This window comes from Lonchura striata, chromosome 4, assembly GCF_046129695.1.
Source record: "Lonchura striata isolate bLonStr1 chromosome 4, bLonStr1.mat, whole genome shotgun sequence".
NCBI classification, from domain to species: Eukaryota; Metazoa; Chordata; class Aves; order Passeriformes; family Estrildidae; genus Lonchura; species Lonchura striata.
Genome location: NC_134606.1, coordinates 35,053,763 through 35,081,571, shown reverse-complemented (window position 1 = coordinate 35,081,571; position 27,809 = coordinate 35,053,763). Strand labels below are relative to the sequence as shown.

Genomic DNA, 27,809 nt, shown 5'->3' with positions numbered 1-27,809 from the left:
TCATTTCAACACAATAAATAAAGAAACACTAGGCACCACAACCTATTTCCAGCACAGGTCTAGTCCCTGATTGGACAGGACTGGGCTCCAAACAACTTATCAGTCCCTTTCAAGTCAATGGGGCAAGTGTATATGAGTACGTGTTTACAAAATTAGTGCCAAAGTTAAAAATAACTCAACACATGGCACCTTTATAATAGAATGGATCCCTTTTTCATTTAATTTTTTTATGGTAGTAATACCACTGACTTCACTGAAAAAAAATAATTCAACTCTAATAGCGCATTAGGACACAGGTTTTCAATTCACTTTAAGCAAATATAAAAGACTGCAAAGTTCTGTCCCGCATTTGGTGCTATTCAGGCTTTTAATACTGTGAATGGTAGAATAATGTATTTATTTTTATGCAGGCAGTAGATGACGCTAAACTGTAGATACTACAACTGCTCAGAGGGAAGCAATTCAAAACAGACACGTAAAAAAGACAAATTGTCTGATACCAAGACAGCATTAAATTAGCTGAAGGCCAGTACAAAGTACTATACTTAGAGAGGAAAAAGCAAATGCACAATACAGTGACTTTGTTTTAACATGCGGTTTACAGGCTACAGACTCTATCTATAATATTTTACTGCTGAGGGGGCAGCATCATTCCAGGAGGTATTACATAGGGTGCCATATACATGGCACATGACATAAATGTTCCACTTGTATACAACTAATAGTTCCCCCAGTTACACTCATAGTCTCAGCTGGAGCCCTCTGTTTAACACAGGAAATTAGACATCAGTAAAGATGTCTGTAAACTATATATGAACTGGCACAAGTCCAAGGGAGAGCAACTGCAGTAACTCCAGGTGCTAGGACATCAGAATTACGAGGACAGACTAAGTTATATCCTTTTTACTTTATTAGAGAAAATAAAAAAACAGCAGAAGTAGGAAAATGCATTATAATACTTCTTAAATTGATTACTTCTCATACACAGAGAGAAACAATAATTTTTCAAGTATTTATTTTGCAGAAATAAAGATTTAGGTCAGCCTTGGGGGAAGTGGGAAGCAATTTAGTGATGAGAACAGAAAACCTGCAATTGGTTGCATAAGGATGCTGCAGAACTCACTAAGCATTTAAAAAACAGGTTAGCCAAACATTTCCCAGATAACTCATGTATGATGATCCTAGAGCATTCGATTTACCTCTGAAGGTATCTTTGAGCTATACATCAGAAAAGTTTTACCCAGATGTTTTATTTCCTTAAACAAATGAATGTGTTTTATAATTAGTAGAGCTTTTATATGCACTTTTTTTGGTCTTAGCTGATGCTGAACACTGATCTAGTTCCTGTATTTCAATGTCACATAAACAGTATAATAATTTCCAATTAATGATTGTGACATTATCCAGCTGTTCATATACACTTGAGATCCAAAGGATAAATGGAGTGTAAATTGCTATTGAATTGCCTAAATTGCTATTCAATTGCTATTGAAACTGAAAATATTCCTGAAATATTAAGGAACAAAGTATGACCCGTTTCACCACTAACATTTAGCAACAAGACCACACAAAGCAGATGGCACAGGCGAAGCTGTCTCCTGGTATTCAATAAAGAAAAAGTGACAAAATAAAGCAAGTCAGCCTTTGAATACATGATCCCTGAGTCTCAACTCCCGAACTGACTTCTATACCTTCAGTTTGACAAAAGGAGTTCCACTAAAAACTACCTCTGTACCTGAAACACCCTTAATTACACAGACTTCATAAAAGGAAGATTTATTTTAACTCAAGGGGTCAATTTAGAAAGTATGAAATAATGCCTGTGCCTAGTAGCACATTATTTCCAAAGATTCTTTTTTCTTCAAAATTATAGCACTCTGTCCTAGCCAAGCCATTATAACAGCATAAGTAATGTTTTGTTATTAAAAGCAAACCAAAAATACCATTCCTAACAGAATTTTGAGAGTATGTAATCAGGTTAAAACTAGAAAATAAAAAAGAAACATTTCCTCTAATTTGAATTACTTATTGAAACACTATAACTTCATTTAGCTAATGATAGATGCTAAGCTAATTATCTATCTTGGTGGTTCTTTGTGATGTTTTTTTTCTGCCAAGATTTCTCTTCTACTTGAGAAAAAACACAGAATGGATCATTAATTAGGAGGATACTCAGTATTTAATTATACAATGTAATGTTTCAAGCAGTTTCATGCTTCATGTTCCTTATTGTACATTATTTTAGATATCACTTTTAACAGGATATTTTGTTACATGTATTACATGAACTCTTCTGAGGCATCCCTGCGTTTGACCAACACAAAAAAAATCAAATCCCACAAGTTCAGACACTAGCATGCCTCTTTCCACAGACATAGAACTAAAGTATAGAAAAGATAAGATAAAATAATGATTCTGAGGAGAATTATTTGCATCCCAAAGAGCAAGGATGCTGCTGTTAGTCACAACAAATGGATTAATAGTAGATTCTGTAACACTAGCTGAACATGTGCTTACAACTGTTACAAATCCAGAACCAACAACTGCAAGCTGGACAGAGAAAAATGAAGGCACACTGATGTTGGACTGTAAAAAGTACAACTTAAGCACAAAATAGTTGCATTAGCCATTTTCTTTTAATAAAACAAGCAGAAAACTAGAAAATATACCAATGTTTGATCCTTTAAATCAATAAAAACCTCTGCTACCTGACCGAAACAGTAACCCGCAAGAGTAGTAGATTTTTATCTTTTGCTTTGGCCATCTACTAGAATGCTTAACAATACATTTCTTTAGGTATGAGATGAGACTTTGGACAAATGATTGAATTACAGATTCCTGGGTTCAGCAGCAGGTAACACCATAACCAGTATTTTACTCTCCAACCTGATGCATGTTATTCCTTTCCCTCCAGCTCCTCCCAAGTATCTTTCCTTCTGTGCCCAGCTCATGTGTCAGTCTCCCCATAAAGAGCTGCCTTAGAGCTAGCAAGCAGCTTCTGGCAAAAAATTCCTGATTTCAAGTAAGACCTTCCCCATTCTCTGCAAGTACTCCTGTCTGTGCTCTTCCTATCCTACTGTAGTGAATATATACACACATACCCACACCCTCCCACACATTCATGCCTGCACATAAACACACACATGCATAGAAGTTCAAGTGGTGTCATTAACAGGCTCAGATGTAAAAAGCCTGAGTTTCAGAGCTTGTGCAGAAAATACATGAAACAAATCAATCTGAAGTAAATCTTCTGCAAATAAGCTAATTCCTACTTTAGGATTTAAGCCTTTCTTTCTGGATTGCAAATTTTAACACCCCTACACAAAATGTCTAGCTTTAGTCCCAACACTGAAGACTGAAAAATCTTTTGAGTTTGAAACTGTTTCTGTCTCATTTCTATAGTTTCTCTGTTTACATTCAACTTGGGCTATGTCTTCACATTTGTGGTACCTAGGGATGTGTGGTAAAGGCAGTAAGAGGCAAGACAAGTCTTCCTGTTCCATTGCCTAATTCAGCTTGATGCCATCCCAGAATACAAGGAACAACCATAAAGACAAGCGTGATAGCAGAGATCCCAAGCTGAGCAAAATCAGGGCTCAGTCATGTACCAACATGCCACAATTTAGAAGAGTGTTCTGTAATGAAAAACTAGAATTGAATGAAAATGGTACCTCACTACAAATGAGCTTGGGACAACAGTTCTGCTGAAGTTCTACTTGTGTGAACAGAAGATTTCAACCCAGTAAAATTTGAAGGGTCTCCACACACATGCCCAAAAGTTGGCCCCAACAAAGTGTTACTAAGGTTCCTGCTATGTGCCAAGAGACGTCTTATTCAAAGTACATGAAGACTGTATCTTCTCAAAAACATTACTATATGAAAATTTTACCTCAATGAAGACATAATTTTCAGAAATATTTGGACTAGTTTCACTAGAGTGGTGCAAAATAATCATATGCCAAACATGGAAAATTTCAACTATGCATGGCAGTCTGGGGAATTAGGAGCAATTAGGAAAATAGTCCCAGATTGGGAGTATTCGGCAACCTTATTTATACACAGCCTCTCTAAATATAGGCTTCTCTCCTAACAGAAAACTGGCTGTGATATTTCAGTTTTATTCTGAACTTAATATTAATTTTAAAAAAACCCAAAAAAAGCTCACATAATCTAACAACACTCCTACAGACAATTTTTATTATTAAAAACACAGCAGCAAATACAGAAAAAAACCCTCACTCACATATCTCATTTGAAAAACTGAATATAAATGAGGCTAGCAGATAAATAATTACCTGAAAAACAAAATCCCCAAACAGTAGTGATAACAGAGTATGTACAAATATACCTTGTCCTTGAGGAACTCCATAAAATTCAGCAGCTATCCTTGCTGCTTCCTTACGGTTTCCTTTCACAATGTAGAAATGACTAAGAATAGCAAGGCTGATCTTCACAAAAAGTTTAAAACAAAAAAGTGAAAGTATAGTAAAGTAGACATTGGATAACTGCTGTGCAAACGGGCGACTTTCTTCTATGACAGTCATTGCTGCAGCAAAATCTCTGTCAGTGTTTGGGTCAGGCTCTCAAATGTGTTGATAATATCATATGGCTCCAGCCATGCACTCCTGGGAACAACTGGTCCCGAGGAAAGAAAATATCAGCTGGTCATGATGCCTGCTGCTCAAAATATGACGATTATTTATACTGTACATAGTACTGAGTTCACTACCACTCTTGCTAGCCCGGTGATATTCATGTGGGGCAGCAGGTTCCAAGATCCTGGATTGTACTTGTTCCATTTAAAAGGTCTGTTGCATGTACTAAACCATATAACTCAGATAATCTGTTTTTGCTAATATATGTTCTCCTGCTGCTTAAGTACAATTGCTCTTTTCTGATATTTCATTTTATGTCAGATTAATATTCTTTTATTTAAAAACTAGAATAATATCAGTAAATAATTAAAGTACACATTAATAAATAAACAGAGATTTAATATATACCAGCTTTGACAGTCTTTCATTATTTTGCTCAGGCTGAATGAAAGTACTCAGTATACAAAGACTTTAGCAGTATACAAAAGGAGAGTATTCAGAGCAGGTGATATGAATCAAACATTTGGATATTTTTATGCATAAGACCTGAAGGAGCTAAAATTTAATTAATTCAAATGAAATGGTAAATTTCAATACAGAAAATTTTTAATAGTTATGATATGCATTTCATTGTGCTGCATCATATTATTTTAAACCTATGACATGGCCAGCTTTATTTGTTGGCAAGTTTTAAAGAGTGGAATCTAAATTCCTCCAATTTTTAAGAAGTAATTTGCTTTTAGACCACAAACCTATTACTCACAGTCATCAGCAGTCACTCACAAGTTGTTCCATTAGTGTGAGTAATTGCTCAGTAAATTGCTGAGTTGCAACATGATACAAACTGAGGAGCTACATGACAGAACCAGATTTCTAAGTGAACTATAATCCTAAAGAATCATGGCAGCAGAAGGGTCCTGATCTAAACTTTTATACTTTCTTCTGAATTAAAAAACAGTGTCTTGAATTATAACTTTAAATGCTCTACTCAAAGTAATCCTAAACCTTCCTATTCTACCCTGGAGTCTCTTGTTTGGTGATTAGGAAAAAAAACCAAAAACATTTTAGAATGTTGGCTGCTGTCGTTCAGGATAAAAGGGTATGATCCAAATGTCACTGAGTCCACAGATCACCCTGACTTCAATAAACAGAATAGCAGACATTAAGCACTATAATACAAAACCATTTCTGAAAGGAAAGTGGAAACCATAAGGCACCTCTTATGATCTGACTCTCAGAGTAATTTATTGGAGTAAGAAGTTTATAATGTTTTCTGGAAACTAAATTCAAACAAGCCTATATAAATTAAGAAAAGCCAATGATAAATGGAAATGTTCTTGGAAATAAATATCAAGATTTTTAAGAGACAGGAAGTGAATTGTGCTTATCTTGAGAGAAACAGGAATCAGGTATTTTTCTTTGAAAAAATTTAATCCATTTAAAAGTCAACCATAGCCAGAAATGGCAATTAAAAACTAGTTTACACTGCAAACAATATAAGTTGGTAAAAAAAATGCAATTTTTTACTGAATTTCATTTATAGACATTTTCTCATCCAGCCAGAATAGGAACTGCTTTCCTCATACCATTCTTAGAAGCTGGAATAAGTACTTAAAATGCCAGATGAAAATCCCTTTTTATATTTGGCACATTGTTATCTGACACTGAATTGAGGTGTCATGTTTTCCACAAGTATAAAAGGCATTATGTTCTGAGCTACCACTGCCAGGTTCTGTTTCAATCATTAATAGAAATGGTAACACACATTTTCCTTAGTAACACACCCAGTATTGGAATTCCTTACTTCTTCCATATTTGTACTAGTATTACTAAGCTTAACTTGACCAATCCACAGAATTCCCCAGACATCTGGTGGACCTGTTTCACAAGTTTACCAAGAAGAAAAGCCATAATTATGTTACAGAAAGCTTTTTCTTCCTTACAGTGTTTTACCTGACCTTTTTTCCCTTTTTTTATATTGTTCCATCTAGTACCTGCTTTCTCATCTGGACTTCTCCCACATTTTGTAAACGAACAAAATAATCATTCTTTGTAGAGGCAAAACTCCAAATAGCAATTACTGTAAATAATGGCAGGAGTTGACAGTGCTCAGAATTCATCTTATCCTTACAATACTGTTTCTGCTACTTCCTATAACTGCAGTAGATAAATCAAAAAATAAATTTCCCAACTGATAGATAGTTTTCTTCAAGTTAATATTTTCTGCTTAGGTTCAAAAAATTAAATTAAAAGCTACAATAATAAGGCTAATATGCATTTCGTATCTTGTAAATGATGTTTCAAATAACCTCACGAATTTGTAAAGCTGAATTTAGGAACAAAATGAAAATTGAACAGGAAGGTTACTCCTGTATCAAAGTGTGCCTTGTGTCCTTTCAAAAATTTCCCTTATCAGTAATAAACTACATAAGGATGAACTACTACATGAAATCATGAGTTTTGAGAATTCCAGCTCACACATACTCATCATAAGCTGGCAAAATTAGTCTTATAATATTTCCTCTTTTTTTAGAGCTCTGTAACTCTCATGTTCCAGCTTAGCTGGAAACGCTCTCAACTGCACAGAACCAAGTCTATCCTAATCCAAGGGTTCTAAAGTGCTACAGAAATTACCATTATAGCTTGCTGGCAAAGCCATGCTATGAGGCAGCCAGTCATGAAAACTGAGCAACTGCTTAGACGTTAACGCCCACAGGGCATTTTGGGAGAACCAACAATGTGCATGCTGAGATCTGAACACGGAATAGCTGAGAGGAAGCCCAAGCAGACTGGAACAACCAGAAAAAGAAAGCCACAGCTGTTGTAATGGAAATCAGAAAACAGAAGTATAGGTAAACAAATGAAGGATCTGGCAGTCAACGTGATGACATTAAAGACTGTAAAAAAGTGGGATGTAAGTGTCCCACATTTTCTACTGCATGGCAGTGTGAATTAACTGAAGTCAGATCTCGCAGCACTTCAGAATAATGTGAGCTTCCAAATGGAAATGCACCATACGTAATAAATGTACAACACTATAACAATATCAAAACACTTGACAAGAGCAGTGGCTTAATCTGGATATTTGCACTTCCCATGTAGTTTTGACTTTTGGGAAAGAAATTTCTTGGCCGTATTTCCTCACTAGTAAAATGGAGAGTATTCTGAAGACAACTTCATTGCTGTTAAAAAAATATTCAGATATCCTGGTGAAAAGAATAACCAATTATTTAATAATTTGTATTTTAATACAAAATTCAGATTAAAAAACTAAATAAAATGAAATCTTGACTGTTCATTTACTTAATGTCAACAGAAGAGACGGGCTGTAAAACTATTTTAACATTTAGAGTTTTATCATAGCACACAAGAAAATGGCAACAACCTACATTGCACATTAACAATATTTGTATTTTTATTTTGTTTAAGAAGATAGTAATACTGTGCCAGACAAGGATACCCTCACCTTGACAAACTAGTACATTTCCAGCAAACAAAACAAGAACAAATGTAATGTTTCCTCTGGTATGCTTCCCCACTTCTAACAATTAACTATTTTAATTTTAAAACCACATAAGAAACTTCAAATGCTGGAATTTATGGTCTTAGAGTTCCCTTTTAATGTAGCTTAGTCAGCTATCATTTCTCAAGAACATAACCTGTATAATCAAGATAGAAATACTGCTTTTTCTAATGACTATAAAGTGGTTCATTCCCAACTCCAGAGCTCAGACAAAGTAGCCTGGCCTTTAATGCTTTACTGTGTAGCAGCCAAGTGCAGAAAGAAAGTATTTAGCAGTGGCACCTGTTTGTGCTAATTCAAAATGTCCAAAATCTAGTGTACAATTTACCCTCAACCAAACAAAGAAATTTTTGGGAAAACAAAACAAAATAAAAAACAAAACAAAAACAAAAACAAAACAAAACAAAAAAAAGGGAAAAAACAACAGAAAAAAAGACAAAAAAAACCCCACAAAATTTATGCCCTATTCTCTATGATTAATTGCACAACCACATTCATAAACTACTTTATTCTGCCAATTTTTCATCTATGCTTTAGAAGACTGGTGTGTTTTATTTTCAGTAAGTAAGATACATAGTAAAATTAACACAACTGAAAGAATATTTGGTCTTTGAAGGCATTTTTTTAGCACCAAAGATTATAAAACCCTTAGAAATATGATTTCTTTGTACCATGTCCTGTGTTGTTACGTTTGGAAATCACACTTCCTTCTAACTATATTTTTAAAGTAATATATTTAAACTAAATGATACAAGATGTAAAAGTGTAATTATATTCACAGCACAAATTCTATTACAGTTAGTCTTAACAGTTTTCTCCTGTATATTGGCGATGCATATAAAACTCTGAAAGTCAAAATGTTTATTTTAAAAATGAGATAAACATGAAATACATGAAATACAGTACAAGGAATTATTTGCATGACACTTCACCAGCATGTCTTCCTCTACATGTAAGAGACAGCTCAATATAAGCAAGGAGTTGATAGTCATCCTGGTTCTAAAACTTCTGTCCAATAACAGGTATAACAGAAGATTTTAAGATAACAAGCAGAGAAACAGGAACTTTTAGGTACTTTGAAGAATTGATTATTTTATACATTACAGGAAGCCTACCAGGAGAAATTTGTAAAGTAATGCCCTTGAAACAAAGATTTTAAAATAAAATACCAGTAAGAAGTCATGTTTTAGTACTGACTTTCTGATGTAAGCATAAAATGCTTCATAAAGGACTCAAAAGAAGAGAAGCATGAGCTACTGAAAAGGAAACGTCTAACTCAGCATGAAAAATTCCCTGCTTAGTAACCAGCTGACTTGTATTTTAATGAGTGTATGAGATGCTAACCCTCAAAGTTTTACCTACCTATCTAAAGCTACTGAATGTTATGTCATTTCCTCCTTAATCTATGTTCAGCATTTTTTCTACTATTTTACAATCAAAGCGTTTGAACTGGAGAAATCTAGACTCAAATAAAGTATTTTAAAATTTATTTTGTCATTATTCAAAATGTTACCTTATCATTGGATTGGAGAAAAAAAAGGCATACATACCATGAAACAATCTTCAAAAAGTCTTAAATGTTCTTCTCATTAATATTATTCTTAAGTTAAGGATATTATGCATTTATACTTAGGCACAGAAAATAAACCCAAACAAGTCATATTTACCTGAGAGTTACAAGAAGTTCAGAAGCTGGAGTGACTGGAAACATCAAGCAGCTGCTGTGTCCTTTTCCAAACAGAAACTCAAGCCCAATAGTACAACCCAAATACTACTCTTCATAAAATATGAAGAGAAGAGGCAGCTGAAGTACAAACTGTTTTGGGGGAATGAAAAGACAAAAAATGAGAGAACACAAACTTTTTAATCCAGAAAAGAAGAAACCTGGTTTAGATCTGAATTGCTTTTTCACTGCATCCCATTGCTATCCTTAAGAATTCTACAGAAGTACTTGAAGCATCATGACAAAGCCATTCTATCAGCACAAAAACCTGAGAGCTCTGTTGCCAATTACAACAGATACAACACTCTAAACCACAGAAATGAAAGGCTCATATCTCCTTTTTACAGATTTCTTCCTGAATGCCATGTCTACCCAGGATCTACACAAACCATACAACATGAAGCTACAACTCACAACCAAAGTTATGTTTCATTCTGATTTCTGCAGTTCTCATAATCCCTGCTAATAGTCTGATAGCCGAACTAAAGACTTGAATCAAAAGTCTGTTTCAAAATGCAGTGCAATGACATCTTTAGTGGCACAAAAGGGAAAAATGAAATGCTTCTCTTCATAGTTGAGCTCTGGCTTTTGACACCCATTCTACTTAACAGTTGCATATTTAGACACCATTTGCCTTCTCTAATAATGAAGCACAACAGTTCCTTTAAAAGAGCTTTAATGCACTAAATTTATAAAGGTTTTGTTACACATATACTTTCTCTCTACATTTTGGTGTAGCACATTATTTCCATAGTTCTTGAGCTGCTCTAGAAAGTTCAAATGTATGCCTTTGGGTGGTATGGTGGCACTTTTTTCATACAATGTACTAAAATGGTTGGTCTGACACAGTTTAGGCTCTATACAAACAAAATTATTTGAGTACATTAAAAGATTGTTTATTCTACCAATTCTTAATGAGTTCAAAATTGTTTCATCAAGGTGTTTTGCCTTTTCTAGTAGTTGAAAATACTACTCCTATCTTAGAAAATAGTTCTAGCATACAGACTTGTATGTCTGGATTTCCAGAGAATGGAATTACTGGTCAGGGATTAAATATCAATCAGTACCTCTGCACATAACAGACATTCTCCATATAACAGTATTTAAAAGCATCAAAAGTAATTCAGCTACTTAAGTGATTATGAAATTCTAGTTTTCTTTCTCAGTTCTTGAAAAAAAACCAGTAATGTTAAATCTGTACCCCTTTGTTATGCACCACTGGATAGCTGCTTCTCATAATGGGGATAGATTCCCCTTCAGCTACAAGTCTGGTATCAGCCAGTTCTGCTGTCACATTATCACATGAACATGCTTGTTCTGCTTAACAACTCCATCTAATCACTGACAGCAAAGTTCTGCCCAGAAGGGAAGTAGGTATGACCAACAAGTTTACAACCGAATTCAATCTGAGTTTTGCTAGAAACATAGTAAGTTTATTTACAGTATTTGTTGCAGTCCTCTTTGGATATCTAACATAACTCAACTATTAAGAGTATTACAGAAGATTCCAAAATAAGTCATGTGTGTACTTAGAGGCATTACTAAACCCAGAAACGTGTCAGACCTCAGGCACACACAGCCTGCTGACAGATGAACTCTAGCACATCTTGCCCCCCAGAAGCTTAAAAAGCTACCACCTCCAGCTGCCCATTCCATTCTTCAGCTAAAGGTTCCTGCCCCTCTCTCTCGCTTGCTAAAAATCAACAGGAAGGAATGTGTGTATTGGTACACTCCTCAGTTCAAAATCTGGCAATTTCAACTGTTGATAAGTTAAAACCAACCTGTTGGATTTTACATTGAAAATAACATTCACACCCATCCCCTATAACCCATTCTGGAACAAGGCAAATGACCCCCTGGAAAAAGTCGTAGCAAACTATGAGGGGAGAGCAATGTTGAAAAGCACATACTGGCTGCCCCTTTGTAAGGCTACCTAGGCAGAATTTTTGATGGCCTTAAGTACTGATACAGGTGTATCAGTGGATCTTGGGAAGAATCTCCTAATTTCGCACCTCTTTCCCTTTGTATACTTCCTTTCTTGGGTCCAAGTGACTTCTTTCATTGCTAACCATGTCTACAGAACTCTGTGGCGATTAACTCAACCTCTTCCAATTGTGGTACCACAGAACCAATGCTTTTGGTATTTCAACTAGCTTGACAAACTAACTTTGCTCTTTCTCTAGTAGGCAGTGCAACCACCTTATTAACCTAAATTCGTGTAACTAAACCTGCTATTTTTGCAGTTTTTAATAGCTAATCTTTTCTTCAACTAACAGCAAAAATGTCACAGGTTCTTATTAAATACATGCCTCTAAATAAAAACAGTATTTGAGCTGTGACTCTTTTGTCATCAATTTGAATTCCTTTTAAAATTGTTAATTTTATTCTACATTACAGGCTGTCTTTAAATTTTTCTTTAGCTGTTTAACTTTTTTTTTCGAAAAATAATTTTTGTTTCTCAAAACAGTGAAGTCATCCATTTACTTTTATTCCCCCTTTCTTCAAACGTTGTCAGGTTTTCTTCTTGACTAAGTAGAAGTGGTCAAGTGGTTTAATTTTTCTTCTTTCCGTGTAAAGCATATTTTGGTACCTTAGAATGTTGTTAATAAAAGGAAATTACACAATCAATAGTAGGGATGAGAGTTTAAAGTTTATTCTGTAAGCTTATGTCATTATATGCTGACTCCCATGGCTAGTGCTCATAACAGAAAGGCTTTTTCCATCCACTAAAATTGGTATCAGCTAAATGATATCACCATGACAGAGCTAGTAAAATATCTTTTTCTTCAAGCTGAGGCACGACAAGGGTCTGCTGGGTGCTTTTACAAGAGACATAAAAATACCTTGTGATGAAGACTTGCAACTGGCTGAGTGAATGAGGTTAAAACCCAGCTGAGGTGGAGCAGTAGCACTCAGGCTTCTAGCCCAGAATGGAAAGCACAATGAAGTGAGAAAGGCTAAGCTAAATCAGAAACGTTTGAATGAATTTACCTAACCTGGCTTTATAGGCCATGAAATGGGCAAACCTCACAGAAGCCAAAAATTAATTTATGTTAGGCTCCAAGACATACTGACTTTGGAGCCAAGAATATTTGGTTCTCTTTGTGATGCAGCTTTAATTTTGCTATATATTATGCCACTAAATGAGACAATGTTGTATAATATCAACTTAATTCTGAAATCAGAAATTAAAAATTCCCTGAGATTTTCTTGCTAAAGGATTCACAATAATACTACAAAGACAAGTGAAAATTTCTTCTTGCTTATCTTCTTATTTTGCATACAGTGTAGATCCAAAGTATAAAAAATGGAGGTGAGGAGAACATTAGAATCAAATGCAGTCCAAAAAGCCTCTTCTCTTAGTCACAGCCTTTCCACACCAGCTGTAAAAATGAGCCATCCAGAAGAGGTGTGAACTGAAAGGGGGCTGTTGCAAGAGACAGCTGATCATGGCCACATTTATTTTAATCTTTATCTTCCTACCCAGAGCTGCCTAAGAGGCTGTGTGCTACTATGGTGTCTTAAATAATTAACTTTTCAACAATTAATAAAGGACAAATAGAATTCATGGTAAAAAAAAAAAAAAATAAGGAAGTACATACATGTCCCTAGATCAAAAATAAAAAAGCAGGTCCTCATCTGTTCAGGTGCCAAAGATGCCACAGGCACCTAAACTTTCACCTGTAAAATTAGTGGGAAAATTAAGCCCCAAGAAGGCTAAAGGTGCTGGGCTGAAGTTAACACCTCCCTTTCACTTGAAAGTCACAACATACACCTCAAAGCTTCCTTCTGTGTGTTCCATGTTAGAACCAATACTACTTCAGTGGGAAACAAAGAACTCATAGCAATCTCTGCTGATGGTCAGTGTCAACACTTGCTATTTTGTTTACAGATGATGAAAGGAATCGCTCGGTAACTTGAAGATCAGAGTAGAAACACATCAACCAAAGAAAGCAAGCTACTCTCTCTCAAAAGACTACTAATCAGCAGCTGTTGACAAGGATCAATCCTGTTGAAGTGCCGTCACTATAAAAAAAAAGAACACATATTTAATAGATCAAAGAGTGCACAAAAACTCACTTTCAAAGTCAGATAATTTTAGGGTGAGGACTGGAGAAGGATGGCAAATTCTACATTTCAGGCCTGCTGCCAAGCCTATCTCTGCATTTTTTTCAACGAGTTTGTAATGAAAAATATTACATTTCTTGAAGTAATAGCCAGACTGAACACTGACATGCCTGGTCTGGTCTGGGCTTAAGGATGCTGCTTGGGTGTAATGAATACCATTCCACTGCATCTCGGAAATGGTCTCCCAAACCTTTCAGCTTCCCCAAGTTCCTTTAAATTTGTTTCCATAATTATACTATTTGCTCAATTCCCAGTAACACAACTTATTTAGCTGTCAGCGACTTTTGACATTAATATTATGTCACTATTCTTCACGAAATATCAGATTTTATATCTTTCAAAGAACAATCTAGAACTTATGAGCAAACAGCTATTGTGAATAATTGTCTCCCTTTCTTCTAACACAACTGCCTGATTTCAAGATATTTTCGTATTTTGATTTTGCAAGATTTCAGTCATTAAAAAGCTATAGGTTTCTTTATTCTGAAACAGTAATAGATCAGTCCCTGAATAAATTATACCATCTATCTTCCCCTGTTTACTGTGCTTTTATGTGACATTCATTTAAGGTTTCTACTAAAATAAAGCCAAACCTCCACAAGCAATAGCCATATTTATTCAATGTCTTAAAAAAACATTAATTTGGTGAAGCCATTTGATTTTGGTCTTTTGCTGGTGCCTAACTACTGCTTTGAAAATTTCACTACTTAATTACTGTAAGTTCTGCTCAAGAACCATTTTTTTTTATTAAACAGTTGTTTAGTATGAAAAATTCTAAATAGCAACTCCATGAACAAAAAGCAAGAACAAAGGCAACTAAGCCTTTTTTTTTTGGTAGATATGAGAAAAGACAGTGTTCACATTTGAACTATCCTTTTGAAAGCAGCAGACATAACTTCTGAAATTATTTGGTTCCCCAGCTTACAGTAAAAGTTCCATTAATGCTTCTAAGTCTTCAACTATTTTGGGGAAAAGTACCCACTTTTCAGTAAAAATAATCCTAGGTTTCAGTAACAAGTTCCAGACCATAAACATGACAATAATTAATATTTGGAATAGCATAATATAATAACAAGCCAACAAAAATCTTTACACAAGAAAGTCTGTGCTGCTGAAACTCTTATGAAATAGCAGAAAGGCCAAGAATTAGGAAATGCAAACTAGAAAACAGCCTACCCTCTTTGGGTGTGTGACTGATTTCAATGTGGCAAATGCACAGGCACACAGAAACCAACTGCACAGTGAAACACAGGTTCCCAAAGGAATGTCTTCAGCATCACATCCTACAGGCTAAACAGACATGTGCTGCAGGTACTCAGTCTGGGGGCAAACAAAAAACCTCATTATGATCCTTCTCCTTTTCCATTTCCTACCTTTATCTGCAAAGACTTTTCTTCCCTGACTCATAGACCTGGCTCTTGGCTACAGGGGGGAAAGGAAAGAGTACCATCATTACAGAACACAGAATGGCCTGACATTCCCCATCTTCTCCTGCCTATCCCTTCAGTCACCATGAGGCTTTCCACCCTTTCAGACTCCTGCAGCTGAGCTCCTGCTCCTACTCCCAGTATTTGCAGCACTGGAATCTTAGAGCTGGGAAGAGAAAATTAAACATAACACTGCTGACATCTGTTGGCAGCCCCGACAAATCCCCCTTAATCGAGCCTGGTATAGTTAATGCAGACAAATACAGCGGTTGGGAACACCAAAAAAGATCCGCCCCAAAGCATTGTAAAAGCTCTCAGTCCCCTGGGTTCTCACATGGATAATGCTGCAGGTCCGGCGTGGAAAAACGCCAATCACTTGTTTTTGAAAATTTTAAAAGTTTATTAATAATAAAACAGTTATAAAAATAGCAATAAAATTAGAATAGTAAAAATTTAGACAATGAGGATTAGGACACTACGAGACAATAAAAAGCAGAGAATTATGGATGTCCGGATGTTTCTGGGCACTAAGCTACCAAAAACATGCCTTGTGAACAAAGGAATAACCCTTAAAAGCAATAGCCTGTTGCATATTCATATATCTCATACATGATACATAAATTCCTTGCAAATTAAGAATTTTTCTGGTTTGTGTCAACTTCTTCCCCTTAATCCTAGTGGTTCCATAAAGATGGAGAGAAGGTGGAAGAATGCTTGCCTTTTCTGATAAGGAGGCAGTAACTTTAGATTTCCTGTTGCTGTTATCTCTGTGCAAAGACTTTCTTGATCATCTTATCCCTTTCTTGAGCTAGTAAAAAACATCGTACATCACATTTTAACGTGATGTTGTAACCTAAAACTCTATTTAACACGCTACTTAAAAAGGATTAATACAGTATTACAAAATAACCCTCCATAATACATAAACTAAGTGTGAAGAGGCAGTCATAAAATACGCATTTTTCACAACCGGGAAGCAGGAATGGGCACCAAAGAGGAGCCCCAGGAGGAGTTAGGAATCACCTCACTACATAAACTGATCTTTGCTGGTACCAATTTAAATTGAAATTACAACCAAATTGGTGGGGTAAGGTGAAAGTGTGAGCCAACGGTGTGAGATCAGCACACCAAAGAAAAGGATTCCAGGAACAAGCCCAGCTGTTAAAGGAAATTTCCAGGCAAGGAGGTTGACATAATGAGCACGTGAAGAGGAACCTCCTAAAGGAAACAAGGGAGGGACTGGCAAATAACACCACCAGCGAAAGCACGACTCAGACACCAAGGGAAAATACAAGCCGCCGCCTAAACCTTATTTGCGCTTTACTACGCGAATGCAAAAATCCAGCAGAAGGACAACCCCGGCGCGCTGAGGGCGGGGCGGGAGGGCGGGAGGGGCGTGGCCTCGCGCCAGCCCGCCCAGCCGGGCCCGGCCACGCCCCCGCGGCGGTCGCGCGCCCCCCCGCCCGCTTCCTGCCGCGCCCGCCCCGCCCGAGCAGCGGCCGCAGCCCCGGCCGGGCCCAGCGGGGAGATGAACACCGTGCTGTCCCGGGCCAACTCGCTCTTCGCCTTCTCGCTGAGCGTGATGGCGGCGCTCACCTTTGGCTGCTTCATCACCACCGCCTTCAAGGAGCGCAGCGTGCCCGTCCGCATCGCCGTCTCCCGGGTCACGCTGTGAGTGCGGCGGGCAGAGGGGAGGGAATGGCGGGGCCGGGCCGCTGGGGCAGCGCAGGGTGCGGGCCGGGCCGCGGAGGGGCCGGGGCGGCGGGCCGGGGCGGCGGGCGGGCTCCGCGCGGGCTCGGGCCCGGCCTCCTGCGCTGCGGGCGGGCCAATGCCGGAGCCCCACGACGGCGCGGCCGGGCGGAGTCGAGCCGGCGGCTGCCCGCAGCTGTGCCGAGACAGGCACCTACAGGAACGAGGAGTTCATCCTACGGACATCCATGCGATCGTAGTACATTGTCCTTTTAATTAGCAGTTCTCTTTGGGTTCTCTATTGATAGCCTAGCATACTTTCTGTCCTACGGCCCCAAAGTGGGATGGCTTCCTCTCTGCGAAATGCCCCAGGTGTAGGACACAATACCACATCAAAACGTATTGCCTACACAGATAAAATGGGCTGATGCAAACTTGTGCTGGGGGGACCTTTTTCCCCAGTTTTGGTGTTGATTGGGGGTGGGGTTTTTTCTCTGAAAGGAGACTTCCTCTCAGAGAACTTCCCCATGTGTGATGTGGAGGGCAGTAGTTTCACAAGCATTTGAGCAGCTGTTACAGCCACCTGTGCCTGGAGGTCTTTGCTCCCGTTTCTGCCACGTGGTTCTTTACCAGAGCTCCACGGGAGAATCTGGCTCGTAGGACACTGCACTGAGCTGCTTTACCTCAGCTCATGGTTGTTTTGGGTTTTTTTTTTTTTTTTTTTTTTTTTTTCGGTTAGTTTTGGCTCAGATTAGCGAGCTAAAGCAGCACACTTTTGGAAGTGTTTAGTGCCAGGTTGGATGGAGCTCTGCACAACTTGATCTAGTGAAAGGTGTCCCTGACCATGTCAGGGAGGTTGGAACTTGATCTTTAAGGTCCCTTCCGGTCCAGGCCGTTCTGTGACTTGGTGATGAGTCTGTGGAGTTTTGGAACCACCCCAAAGTAAGTGGCACCAGTGGATGCCTAATAGCAGGACTTGAAAGGAGACATGAATGCAAATAAAGGGAGTGCCATCACCTTTCAGACTGGTTTAATACCATACCAAAAAAAAAAAAAACAAAACATGTATTCATGCTACACTGAGGATTGCAAAAGCATAAACTTGGCATTAAAGCAAGTCTTTGAGTGTTAGGGTGAGCTCAGCATATATAGGGCAGCATACTAATGCCTGATTTGGGTGAAATCTGTATTGCCAGTCCCTTCTGTGATGCACAGATCTGGTGTTTTTGGGAGATGCTGTACCTAATCTGCTTCTCTGGAATGTCTGAGAAGTTATGGAGACCCCAGGCTTAAGGCCTACTACTCCCTCTGACTGACAGTGGTTAAAAGGTGAAGTCAAGTGCTTGATAAGGTTTACTACTTAAAAATATGCAAAGAGATGGAAATTTATATCAAAGCTTAAATTGTGAAGATTTTGTGGTGTTTTTCTTTACTACTATTTCCAAAAGTGTTTTCTTCACATGTAATTTTTTTTTTCTTTGAGATTACTAAACTTGGTTTTAATGAAATAATGTTTTAATTGAATAATTTCCAAATAATTATATGGAATAAATATAACTATGAAGTTCATAATTAATTTTAAAATTTGTTCAATGAGGAGTTAAGGTTCATAGTTGATGGCCAAGCTAATTGCTTATGGTATCTCTCTTTGTAGATAGTAACTTTGGTAAATTGATAAACTTTATGAATACATATGGAAATATCTGCTGTATGTCTGTTATTTTTCAGTTGCTCTTTCTGTTGTGGTTTAGTGTGACAATGTGAGATACTGTTCCAAATGTAGGTTTATAATAAAGCCTTCTAAAATGATACAATTTTCCAGAATGTAGAGGCAAATAACTATTTTCTTCATGCTGTTATTTAAATACATCACAGGAATAAATCTTGAAATTTGTGTGAACTGTGCATGTAAACTGTTGTATTGGAATAGTTGGAGCACAAGAGGCTTTGTTTTTTCAAGGACAGTTAAGAAATAATATTAAACATGGTTGCCAGCAGACTGCTATGCTGATGGTGTCCCAACCAATTTTACATATATGGGGATGCTAAAACATATTTTACTAAAATGAAATATAGTCCAGTTTAGATACAGATTTTTGTTAAAAGGAAAAAGTCAATAGGCTACTTAAATGTCTTAGACACTGTGGTGGCTAGGCCCCACACTTAAAACCGGGGCACCATAATTCCTGGAAGGTAGGTATTAGTTTGTAACGTTGATTACGTTTTAGCCAGAAGTATATAAAGCAAATAAGGAATATATCTAATAAGAACCATAATTTATGTAGTGTGTAAGATACAAATAATGAGAAAGGATAATATTGTGTTGTGTTTTGTTTTCTCTTAGAAAAAATGTAGAAGATTTCACTGGACCTAGAGAAAGAAGTGATCTGGGATTCGTCACATTTGATATTACGGCAGATATCCTTAATGGAAAAAATGGTTTGCAAACGTTTTGGTATAAGAACACTTTGATGCTATTTTTGTTACTTTATAATCTTCAGATATTCAGGACTTGGGGAAAACTAGCTATTTGTCTTAAAATAAAATTTTAAAGCAGCTAAAAATAGTATTTTGCATAGCTGTGGCAGTGAAATAGAACTTAACCCAGCTGTTTGGTCTCCAGTAGATTACAGGTTGTTTAATGCCTGTTGTTAAAATCAGGCTCTATTGTGAAGTGCACTGTATCTAATAATGGGGAGTGCAGTTTAACATCTAGACATTACTACTTCTAAACAAAGTTTGTATCAGTGGTTTGAGGAGTGAATTAATGGTAGGGTTTATATAGCATACTGTTTTGAATGTCATACCTAATCTAAGGAACTGCACCTTTCAAACTCACTTTCTTGTGAGGCTTTCAGAGTCCTGACTATATAATAGTTGCATATAAGTACCTGTCAGTTTCTAAAATTAAAAAAGGTATTGTAATCCTTTACTTGCTTAGATGTTAAACACTCTAACCTTTAGTATTGACTAGTATGAAATTCTTTGGGAAGCATACAAAAGATGTATCACACTGGTTTTTGGCCGCTTTCTCAATTGCTGTTGCAGTTTCGCAGTTTTTCTTTTGTATTTCTTTGCTTCCCTGCTAGTCTGGATTTGGGCTCTTGAAAGAATTTTTCTGCAGAAGTCAGTACCAAATAATAGGTGGCATGTTCAGGTGATTACACTAAACCATGTTTTGCAGCTGGTCTGAGAATCCTGGGATTTTTCCCTGTCTGCTGGTTTTTATCACTGTTAGGCAAGACACTGATCACTTCTGTGTCTTGGTTTCACTCTTTTGAAGAACTGTGTTGTGTGAACAGACCACACAAAATACAACTCGTGATACAAATGTTGGATAAACAGCTAATCATATTTTTGCAAGTCTGCATGGGAATAAGAGGATTTTTTATATCAACTGGCAGCAGGAGAAGTAAGCTCTTAAGTCTTAGTTTTACTTCTGAAATGCTTATACGTATTAAAATCGGAGACTGAAATTATAAAATAGATGCATAAACCTGTACACATTATATATAGAGAGAAGCAGAGCAAGGCAGGACAGGACCTCTAAAACAAATGTTCTTACCCAAGGATTAGTCTGCAATATGTGGGCATAAAGATTCCACATTTGAATGACTTGTACTAGTAACAGCCTTTTTTTTTTTTGTTTTGTTTATTTGTTTAATGATTCTGACAATCTCTCATGCCTGGCATAAATAAAGCGTGCAATATTTAGAGCTGCAAAAGTCTGGTAGGGTTTTTTGTTCAAAATTTGTGAAGTGATACAGGTATGTGGACTGTCTTGACTACCAGAAAGAAGTTTTTAGTCCTGAGAGAAGTTAAATAAAATGACAGAAAAAGAAACTAGGCAAAGGAAAGGGAAGCATACAGTTTTCACAAACTCCTTTAAGCTTCTTTAATTAATTGCTAACTTTTGCAAGTGGTAAGGAATCCTATCAAGGAAAGCTTCAGAATCTTGTTTGATATTTTGAGCCAGATGACAAAAAATGTTCAAGTAAAATTTTTGTAACAATTCTTGCAGTGACAGCAGTTAAATATTTCAGTCTTTCCTTTCTTGCTCTTTGAATTAGTAGCTTAAAAACATATTTGTCTTGGGATGAGTGGAAGAAGAAAAAAGAGATTTTGAGGCTGGTTAGGGAATTATTCTTTGAGATAATGCCAAATAGAATACAAAAGAGGACTAGGAAATAAAAGATTACAGCTAATCTCTATTGTGAGAATAGAATTAAAAAATTTTTTCCTTAGCAGTCACATGTTACTGTTAAATAAACAGACAATTGTTTAGAATCCCAGCATTATGATACTGTCTCAAATGGCAGTCACCACTTCTTTATTGTTGATCAAAAATCTGAGCAGAGTTTTGTTCAAGTCTAATGAGCTTTTGTTGTTTTTAGCAGGCAATCAAATTTGCTAATTTTTTGAGTCCCTTCCAATATGGAATATTTCCCATATAGGCTCTTTGAATATCCTACACTTCACCAATTTTGTATTTATATATTGTTTAACATTATTGCATTTGGATACAAAGGTTCTCTTACAGTATAAAAAATTGCCTTGAGGATATTTAGGGTAGAATTCTGTTCTGATTTTTTTCTTAAAGGTTTTATTATAGATTGTCTAGCAGAGAATTCTGGTTACTAGTTTACAGTGTCAAACAAAGAACTCTTAAATTATTGGAAGAGAAATAGCAGCTAAATTTCATAAATAGTAAAAATAAATACCTACCTAAGAATCTTTCACTTTATTATGATTTAAGTATGTGTTCAAGCTGCTGGCAGTGCTCTGATTTATGAGTAAGATGAGGTATGTCAAAAGGTAAGAGCTCACTGTAATGAGCATAGACCACTTAGATCTAGTAAAAATAAAACAAGGATATGTAAGTACAGTATGGTATTTTTCTTAACTTGCATACATCTGCAGAGTATATTTGATTGGAATGTTAAACAGTTGTTTCTATATTTGTCTGCAGAATATTCAACGAAAAACAATGTAAGTATTAAAAAGAGGTTTGAAGCAATTACCCATTTTTAGTATTGCAGCTATTTTTAAACATTCTGTAGTTCTGCTGAGAAGAGTTAAAGACACCCGCATTTCCTACTAGCCTGCACTGGTTTTACTGGCCTTCATGATTGTTTTTTGACAGTTCAACTGTAGGCTGGGAAGTTCACCTGCATAAAACCTAACTTGATATATGCCCGATATAAGTGGGAGAAAAATAACATGCTTTGTGTTCCAGTATACTTACAATAGTGTAGTGTAAATGAGTTTTTTTACCTTTTCTATCCGTTTTCCTTTTTTTTTCTAAATTTCTGCAGTTGACCACTGTTAGAAACAAGAGAGAGTGGCTTCTGGGCTGGCCTGATGTGGTGTGTGTTTTGTTCATAGATCACAGTTGACCCTACCAGTTACTGTAGCCCCATAATTCATTTACATTACCTTGTTATACTTCTCAAATAAGTTGCCTTGCTGTTTTAAAGTGGTTGCGATTGAACCTTCCCTTTGGGATAGCTGAAAAATCTTTTTACTGATCTGATAAAAGCTATGTGGCACAGCCTTTAAAAAAATTAATGCAACACCATGCTGCCATGGTACCACTGAAGTCTAGTTAAAGCTTCTGTGGTCACATTGCAAGGATATGGTGAAAGCTTGGGGGTTTTCTTAACTTGCTGTACAAAACTGTTCTTTCTTTTTTAACTTGCTTTTTTTTAAGTACTTTAGTTATATTAAACAAGATGGTGGATATTGTGTTTGTACTAGAATAGTTTTTAGAGTTGCAGTGTTTCTATTATATTGTTCCATATTTTAGATTTTTCTTCCACGTAAATCAACACTTCTTACAAATACTGAGCAGTATTTTTCTAAATTGTTCTATAAATTACTAAGATTGTTTAGCATCTACTTAAAAGAACTTTACACTTTAAAGTGTAAATTCCAGTAACGTAAGAACTTGGGATCTAACTTTTTCAACTGTTAATAATTTTTTGGGGGGTTATGCTTGCAATTCACGTAGGGATTTCCATTAAAGTTGGAAAAATGGTAAGGACGTAAGCAGAGTCATGATAACTCAGTTTATTTGACACAAAGTCTAAATACTGCTTTAAAACTATTACCTTTGCAGTTCAAAAGGAAACACCTTTATGCTTTGTAATTCTTCTAAAGCATATGACTTTTTTTTTAAATGTCTTTCTTGTGTTTTAAGATGTTCCTTGTTGTTTCCATTTATTCTGTGCCACAGTTCACTTTGTAGTAGTGTTACATTACCCCATTATGAAGCATTATTTTGTTAAATTAGGTATGTATTGCAAGCATGTACTTCAGGGGTTTTAGATGAATGGTGCAATGAAGGCCCAGTGTCTGAATGTGATCTGGTAAGGTACCTTGCTGACTTAATTACAATTGTGATTTTAGGCCCTAAATCAGGTGGTCCTCTGGGACAAGATCATGTTGAGAGGAGATAACCCAAGGCTGTCCTTAAAAGACATGAAGTCAAAGTACTTTTTCTTTGATGATGGAAATGGTCTCAAGTAAGTAAATATTTGTTTCATTACTGGTATTTATGGTATCTTGATTTACTTATATTCTTTGCATTTAATACATGTGTTCATTGGTGTGGTAAGGTACCTATATTCTGTCAGATACTCTGTTAGAAGATGGCCTTGGGATAAGATATATGTATTCTCTAGACTGGAAGTTGCACTGCTATTATGAGCAACATGTTTCTGGGTTTCTGCCTTCAGCCTGTCTAAAATTGGTTCTGTGATGCACTCAACTCCAAAGGAGTCAAGTACACAAAAAGTAGGCAGTAACTACCTAAAATTAAACAGCTTTTTGTTTCTGGACCAGATAAACAATCTGTAACCTAATGTATTTAATACTAGTAACTGTTAATTAAATTGCTTGAGTGTTTGTCCTGATAGTCTTTGTTGCTTTTGCAGGGGAAACAGGAATATCACCTTGACTCTCTCCTGGAATGTTGTACCAAATGCTGGCATTCTACCTCTTGTAACAGGATCAGGACATGTGTCTGTACCTTTCCCAGATACCTATGAAACAACAAAAAGTTATTAAATTATAATACTGAATCATAAGCAAAATATTTTTATACTTGTATATTGTGGATACATTTTATGGCAGTTTCTTCTTGCATCCTGTGCAACTTTTCACTGAATGGAACTTAATTTCCTCAGGATAGTAGCATAGGAAAAGGAAATGAAAATTCAGTTGTTAGGGTTTTATTGGTTTTGGTTTTTTTTTTTTTTAAGTAAAACATTGAAGCTGAAACTTAAGGGAAAGGTAAATTTTGCAGAGTAATGGTTTTGAGGGGGAAACTGAGGATTTTTTTTCCTGGCCATTTAAGTATAGATCTCCTTTTCTTTTAAATAAATATTTTTAAACCAGAAGATAGTCTTCCTGTGTTTGGACTTTCTAAGTACTGTGATAGTTATTTATTTTATGTAGAACTCATATATATCTTCTGGAGTTGGTTTCTGGAAGTGTGAAGGAAACAGCTGTTCCATTTTAGGGTATTTTTTTAAATCCATGTGCAGTATGTTACAGTAGGCTAAGCTTGGTCCTTTCTAGGACTGCCAGCAGCTACTTGGAAAACTGATAGTTCATTATCTGTCAGTCAGCCTCAAATCTTGAGTGCCACTGATATAGCCCACATTCAGTTCTGTATTACAAATCATTTTAATAACTGCTTGCAATGCAGCAAACTGGAAGAATAAAAAGAAATCTAATCACTATGAGTCTTATTTTTTAAGCATAAGACATAAGGTTAAGTCAGTAAAGAAAGTAAAAGCTTTAGGTAAAGAAAGGCTTTCTGAAATGGAATCTGTTTTTTTATTGGGATCTGTTCATCAGGAAGAATGAACGTTCTTGTTCGAAGGGGCTGAGACAACTGATACCAGAGGGGACCTTCCACAGCAAGGAATAGGATAGATGTTGCCTAAACAGTGTGGGTAAACCTTCCCATAACAGAGGATTTCCCCATGGTAAGGTAGAGTAATTGAGGCAGATTTACCAACTTGAGTGTCAGTGAGTCTACCTGCAAGGCTTGCTGAGTGCATGATCCAAGAAGGACCATGAAGGGAGCATGCAGCAGCTTCAGGTGGCATCTCTGTGGAAAAAGCTGCCTCTCTGTGGCTGCACATCGCCCTGTGTGTGCTCCTTCCCTCAGCTACAGCTGGGACTGCTGTTGGGGTTGGGAGGAGGGAATGAGCAGGGTACCAGGATCACCTCGAGGCAATACAATGGTTTGTAGTGATTGACTGTGCATTCAGGCCATCCAGGAGATACCCAGGAGATACCCAGGAACATGTGCTGTTAACGCCTTCCTGGCACAGTCCCTAATTTACATGTGTATCTTCAAACAAAGCATGACAAGGGAATTCATTGCCAGACAGGGAATGGCCTGGATGTACTGGGTACTTGGAAAAAGAGGAAACTAAAACTCAGGTTTTAATACTGTAAATCAGAAAAAAGGTAATAGGAAATATGGTGAGAACTGCATTATGAAAACCCTTACAAAAGAAAACAGGCAGAATAGTGGAGCAGAGTATCCTCCTTTGTTTTGACTTCACCTAGTTCCCTGATTGATTTTGAGGGAACTAACTTGCTTTTAAAAAGGGGTCTTTAATATTTGTAAATTATCCCTAAGTGACTATTTAATACATTGTTTGTGTTGGTGTATTAATCAAAAAGGTCTTGAAAATAATTCCCAAAAGGTGCTTTGTCTGTGCAAACAAAATTTTAAGTGCAAAAACTAATCTTTTTTTTTACATGAATGTTGTAGGAGCATTTGTCATTTGTATCCAGCATATTTGCATGAATTTCCGTTCTCTGAACTTGTGCTGTTTTCCACAGTGTAGTATAATCAGCACATTGAAACATGCACTATTTTTTCTGTGCTTTCATAAAAATTCTATATATGGCTCTAAAAACTGTTACATAGAACTTAAAACTGTCATAGAGAAGGAAACCAAAATATTTTTAGAGATAATTGGGCAAAGTTGTGGATTTGTTTTAGTAATTGCCGAATAAGTGGTTGGTTTTTCATAAATTATATTCTTGAATTGTTTACTGAAGCATTTCTTGTGGCCTGGCATTCAGCCACTTCCCTGCATTCCTTTGGCTGTACTCTTCCAATGAATATAATGTCTGCCTATTAAAGAGAAGCTTTAACTGCAAAGACAAGGATCCACTGTCAAAGAGCATCAGGGCGAAAGCTACTTTCTGTCCTAAAAAATGGTATAATCCTCCCAGCAGACAGTAGCAGAATTTCAAGACATTGAAACAGTAGCTTTCAAGTGTAATGTTTGATGCTTTACTAGCCTTTCCCTGTGAAGAGAAATTATGTTTGAGGTAAGAATTTTAGTGGGATGAAGAAGAAGCTACCACAGAGTTCAAATTCTTGAAGACCTTTTTTTTATCTGAGGAAAAGGCCGGCACAGATGAGTACTTGATTCTGTAATAGCTTGGCTTTTGTTCCTGAGCCACTGAGACAGGGTGTTGGTTCAGAGTTTAAGGAGGCAAATTCCTCAACTGATGTCTATTAAAAGTAAAAAGCCTTTCCAAAAGTCAAATGGCTACTGTATTTTGTTGTGACAATTCTCAAATCATTTTCAAAAAGAATGTGCTTTTGTGGAACCTAATGGCATTTACTTGCTCTTGTCTCACACGTCAGGTACTAGTATAGCTGGCGGCTGAGTGTTCTCTTAGCTGCATTGCTGCCTAAATACTGATGGTTTATGGAGAAATATGTACAAACAAGGTATTCCCTGGCAAGTGATTTACTTCATGGGAAGAGGCTGAACTGAAAACGCTAAAGATATATTTCAGATAGTATTTTTTAAATGAGGTTCTGGAGACAGGAGTTCAAGTAGCCTGGGTTTCCATTTGCAATCAAAATCATGAAGCACTACACTGACAGCTCTATGCAGGAGGGGCAAAATAGCTTTGAAAAATACATGTTTAGAACGCTCCTCCCCTGAGCAGGCAGTCTTATTTATGGGTGGCTCTACAGTTACTGAGAATAGAAAGACATTGCGAAAATAAATTACTTCTATCAGTTGTTAATTCTTTTTTTTTGTTTCTTCTGAACAATGAAGTTAAAGCTAGCTAATATATTGCTCGCTAGCATGATTTAAATAGAGTTCCTACTTAATTTTTGGATTCCAACTGTTGAAAATGTTCTGAAAATTGCTTCAAGAAGACAGGTTTTGCAGAGCAATTCTGCAAAATGAAAGCTATTTAGGCTGAAAATTCAGGTACTTGAGAAGCAATCTTACTCCAAATTTGTGTCAGAAAATACAGAACAACTTTGTCAGACTTCAAGAAAAGTTTTTCTGGTTTATTTAGCTGCTGTATTTTCAATTTTTTTATTTCATTTAAACACTTAAATCTTATAAAAATATTTTTAAACTGTTCATTCAAACAAGTTAACAGACATTGTTTAACCTGAAAAGTCCCATTCTGCACATACGGGTAAATTCTCATATTGCAGTAGTTATATCAGGCATCTTTTTATTAAACAAAAAAATCCAAAACTTAGCTTGAACAAGCCAAATAATTTCTGGGTCTTTTTCTGGTGCCCTCCAACACTTCCCTCAGACCATTTTCCCAAATTGGCATGCTATTGAAGATAATGGGCCGAAGGTGAGGCACAGATGGAAACAAGTTATTATTCAGTAATAAGAATGGTCATAGAACAGCTTGGTTGGAAA

At 36.6% G+C, this 27,809-nt stretch overlaps 2 protein-coding genes across 3 annotated transcripts in view; one reads left to right on the top strand and one right to left on the bottom strand.

Moving 5' to 3' along the window:
* Window positions 1-17,104, bottom strand: part of ASB5 (ankyrin repeat and SOCS box containing 5) — a 40,700-nt gene extending 23,596 nt beyond the window's left edge. The window contains exons 1-2 of one of the 2 annotated variants that reach the window (XM_021549840.3): window positions 16,993-17,104; window positions 9,786-9,934 (exon numbers count right to left, since the gene is read on the bottom strand). In XM_021549840.3, the coding sequence (XP_021405515.1) occupies window positions 9,786-9,829 (44 nt within the window). In that variant the 5' untranslated portion in view covers window positions 9,830-9,934; window positions 16,993-17,104. Of the gene's footprint in view, window positions 1-4,348; window positions 4,590-9,785; window positions 9,935-16,992 lie in introns of those variants that run through there. The other variant, XM_021549608.3, reaches the window with a different exon arrangement.
* SPCS3 (signal peptidase complex subunit 3) lies at window positions 16,863-26,669 on the top strand. Its single transcript, XM_077782905.1, has 5 exons — window positions 16,863-17,067; window positions 19,430-19,505; window positions 22,000-22,074; window positions 23,494-23,609; window positions 24,021-26,669. The coding sequence occupies exons 1-5, from the start codon at window positions 16,925-16,927 to the stop codon at window positions 24,151-24,153; spliced, it is 543 nt and encodes a 180-aa protein (XP_077639031.1). The 5' UTR covers window positions 16,863-16,924; the 3' UTR covers window positions 24,154-26,669.
* Window positions 26,670-27,809: the final 1,140 nt, after the last annotated feature.

Coding starts and splice junctions, on each gene's coding strand:
- SPCS3 (XM_077782905.1), top strand. CDS start 16,925: ATGAACACCGTGCTGTCCCGGGCCAACTCGCTCTTCGCCTTCTCGCTG. Junction 17,068..19,429: donor GCCGTCTCCCGGGTCACGCT/GTGAGTGCGGCG, acceptor GTTTTCTCTTAG/AAAAAATGTAGAAGATTTCA. Junction 22,075..23,493: donor AATATTCAACGAAAAACAAT/GTAAGTATTAAA, acceptor TTGTGATTTTAG/GCCCTAAATCAGGTGGTCCT.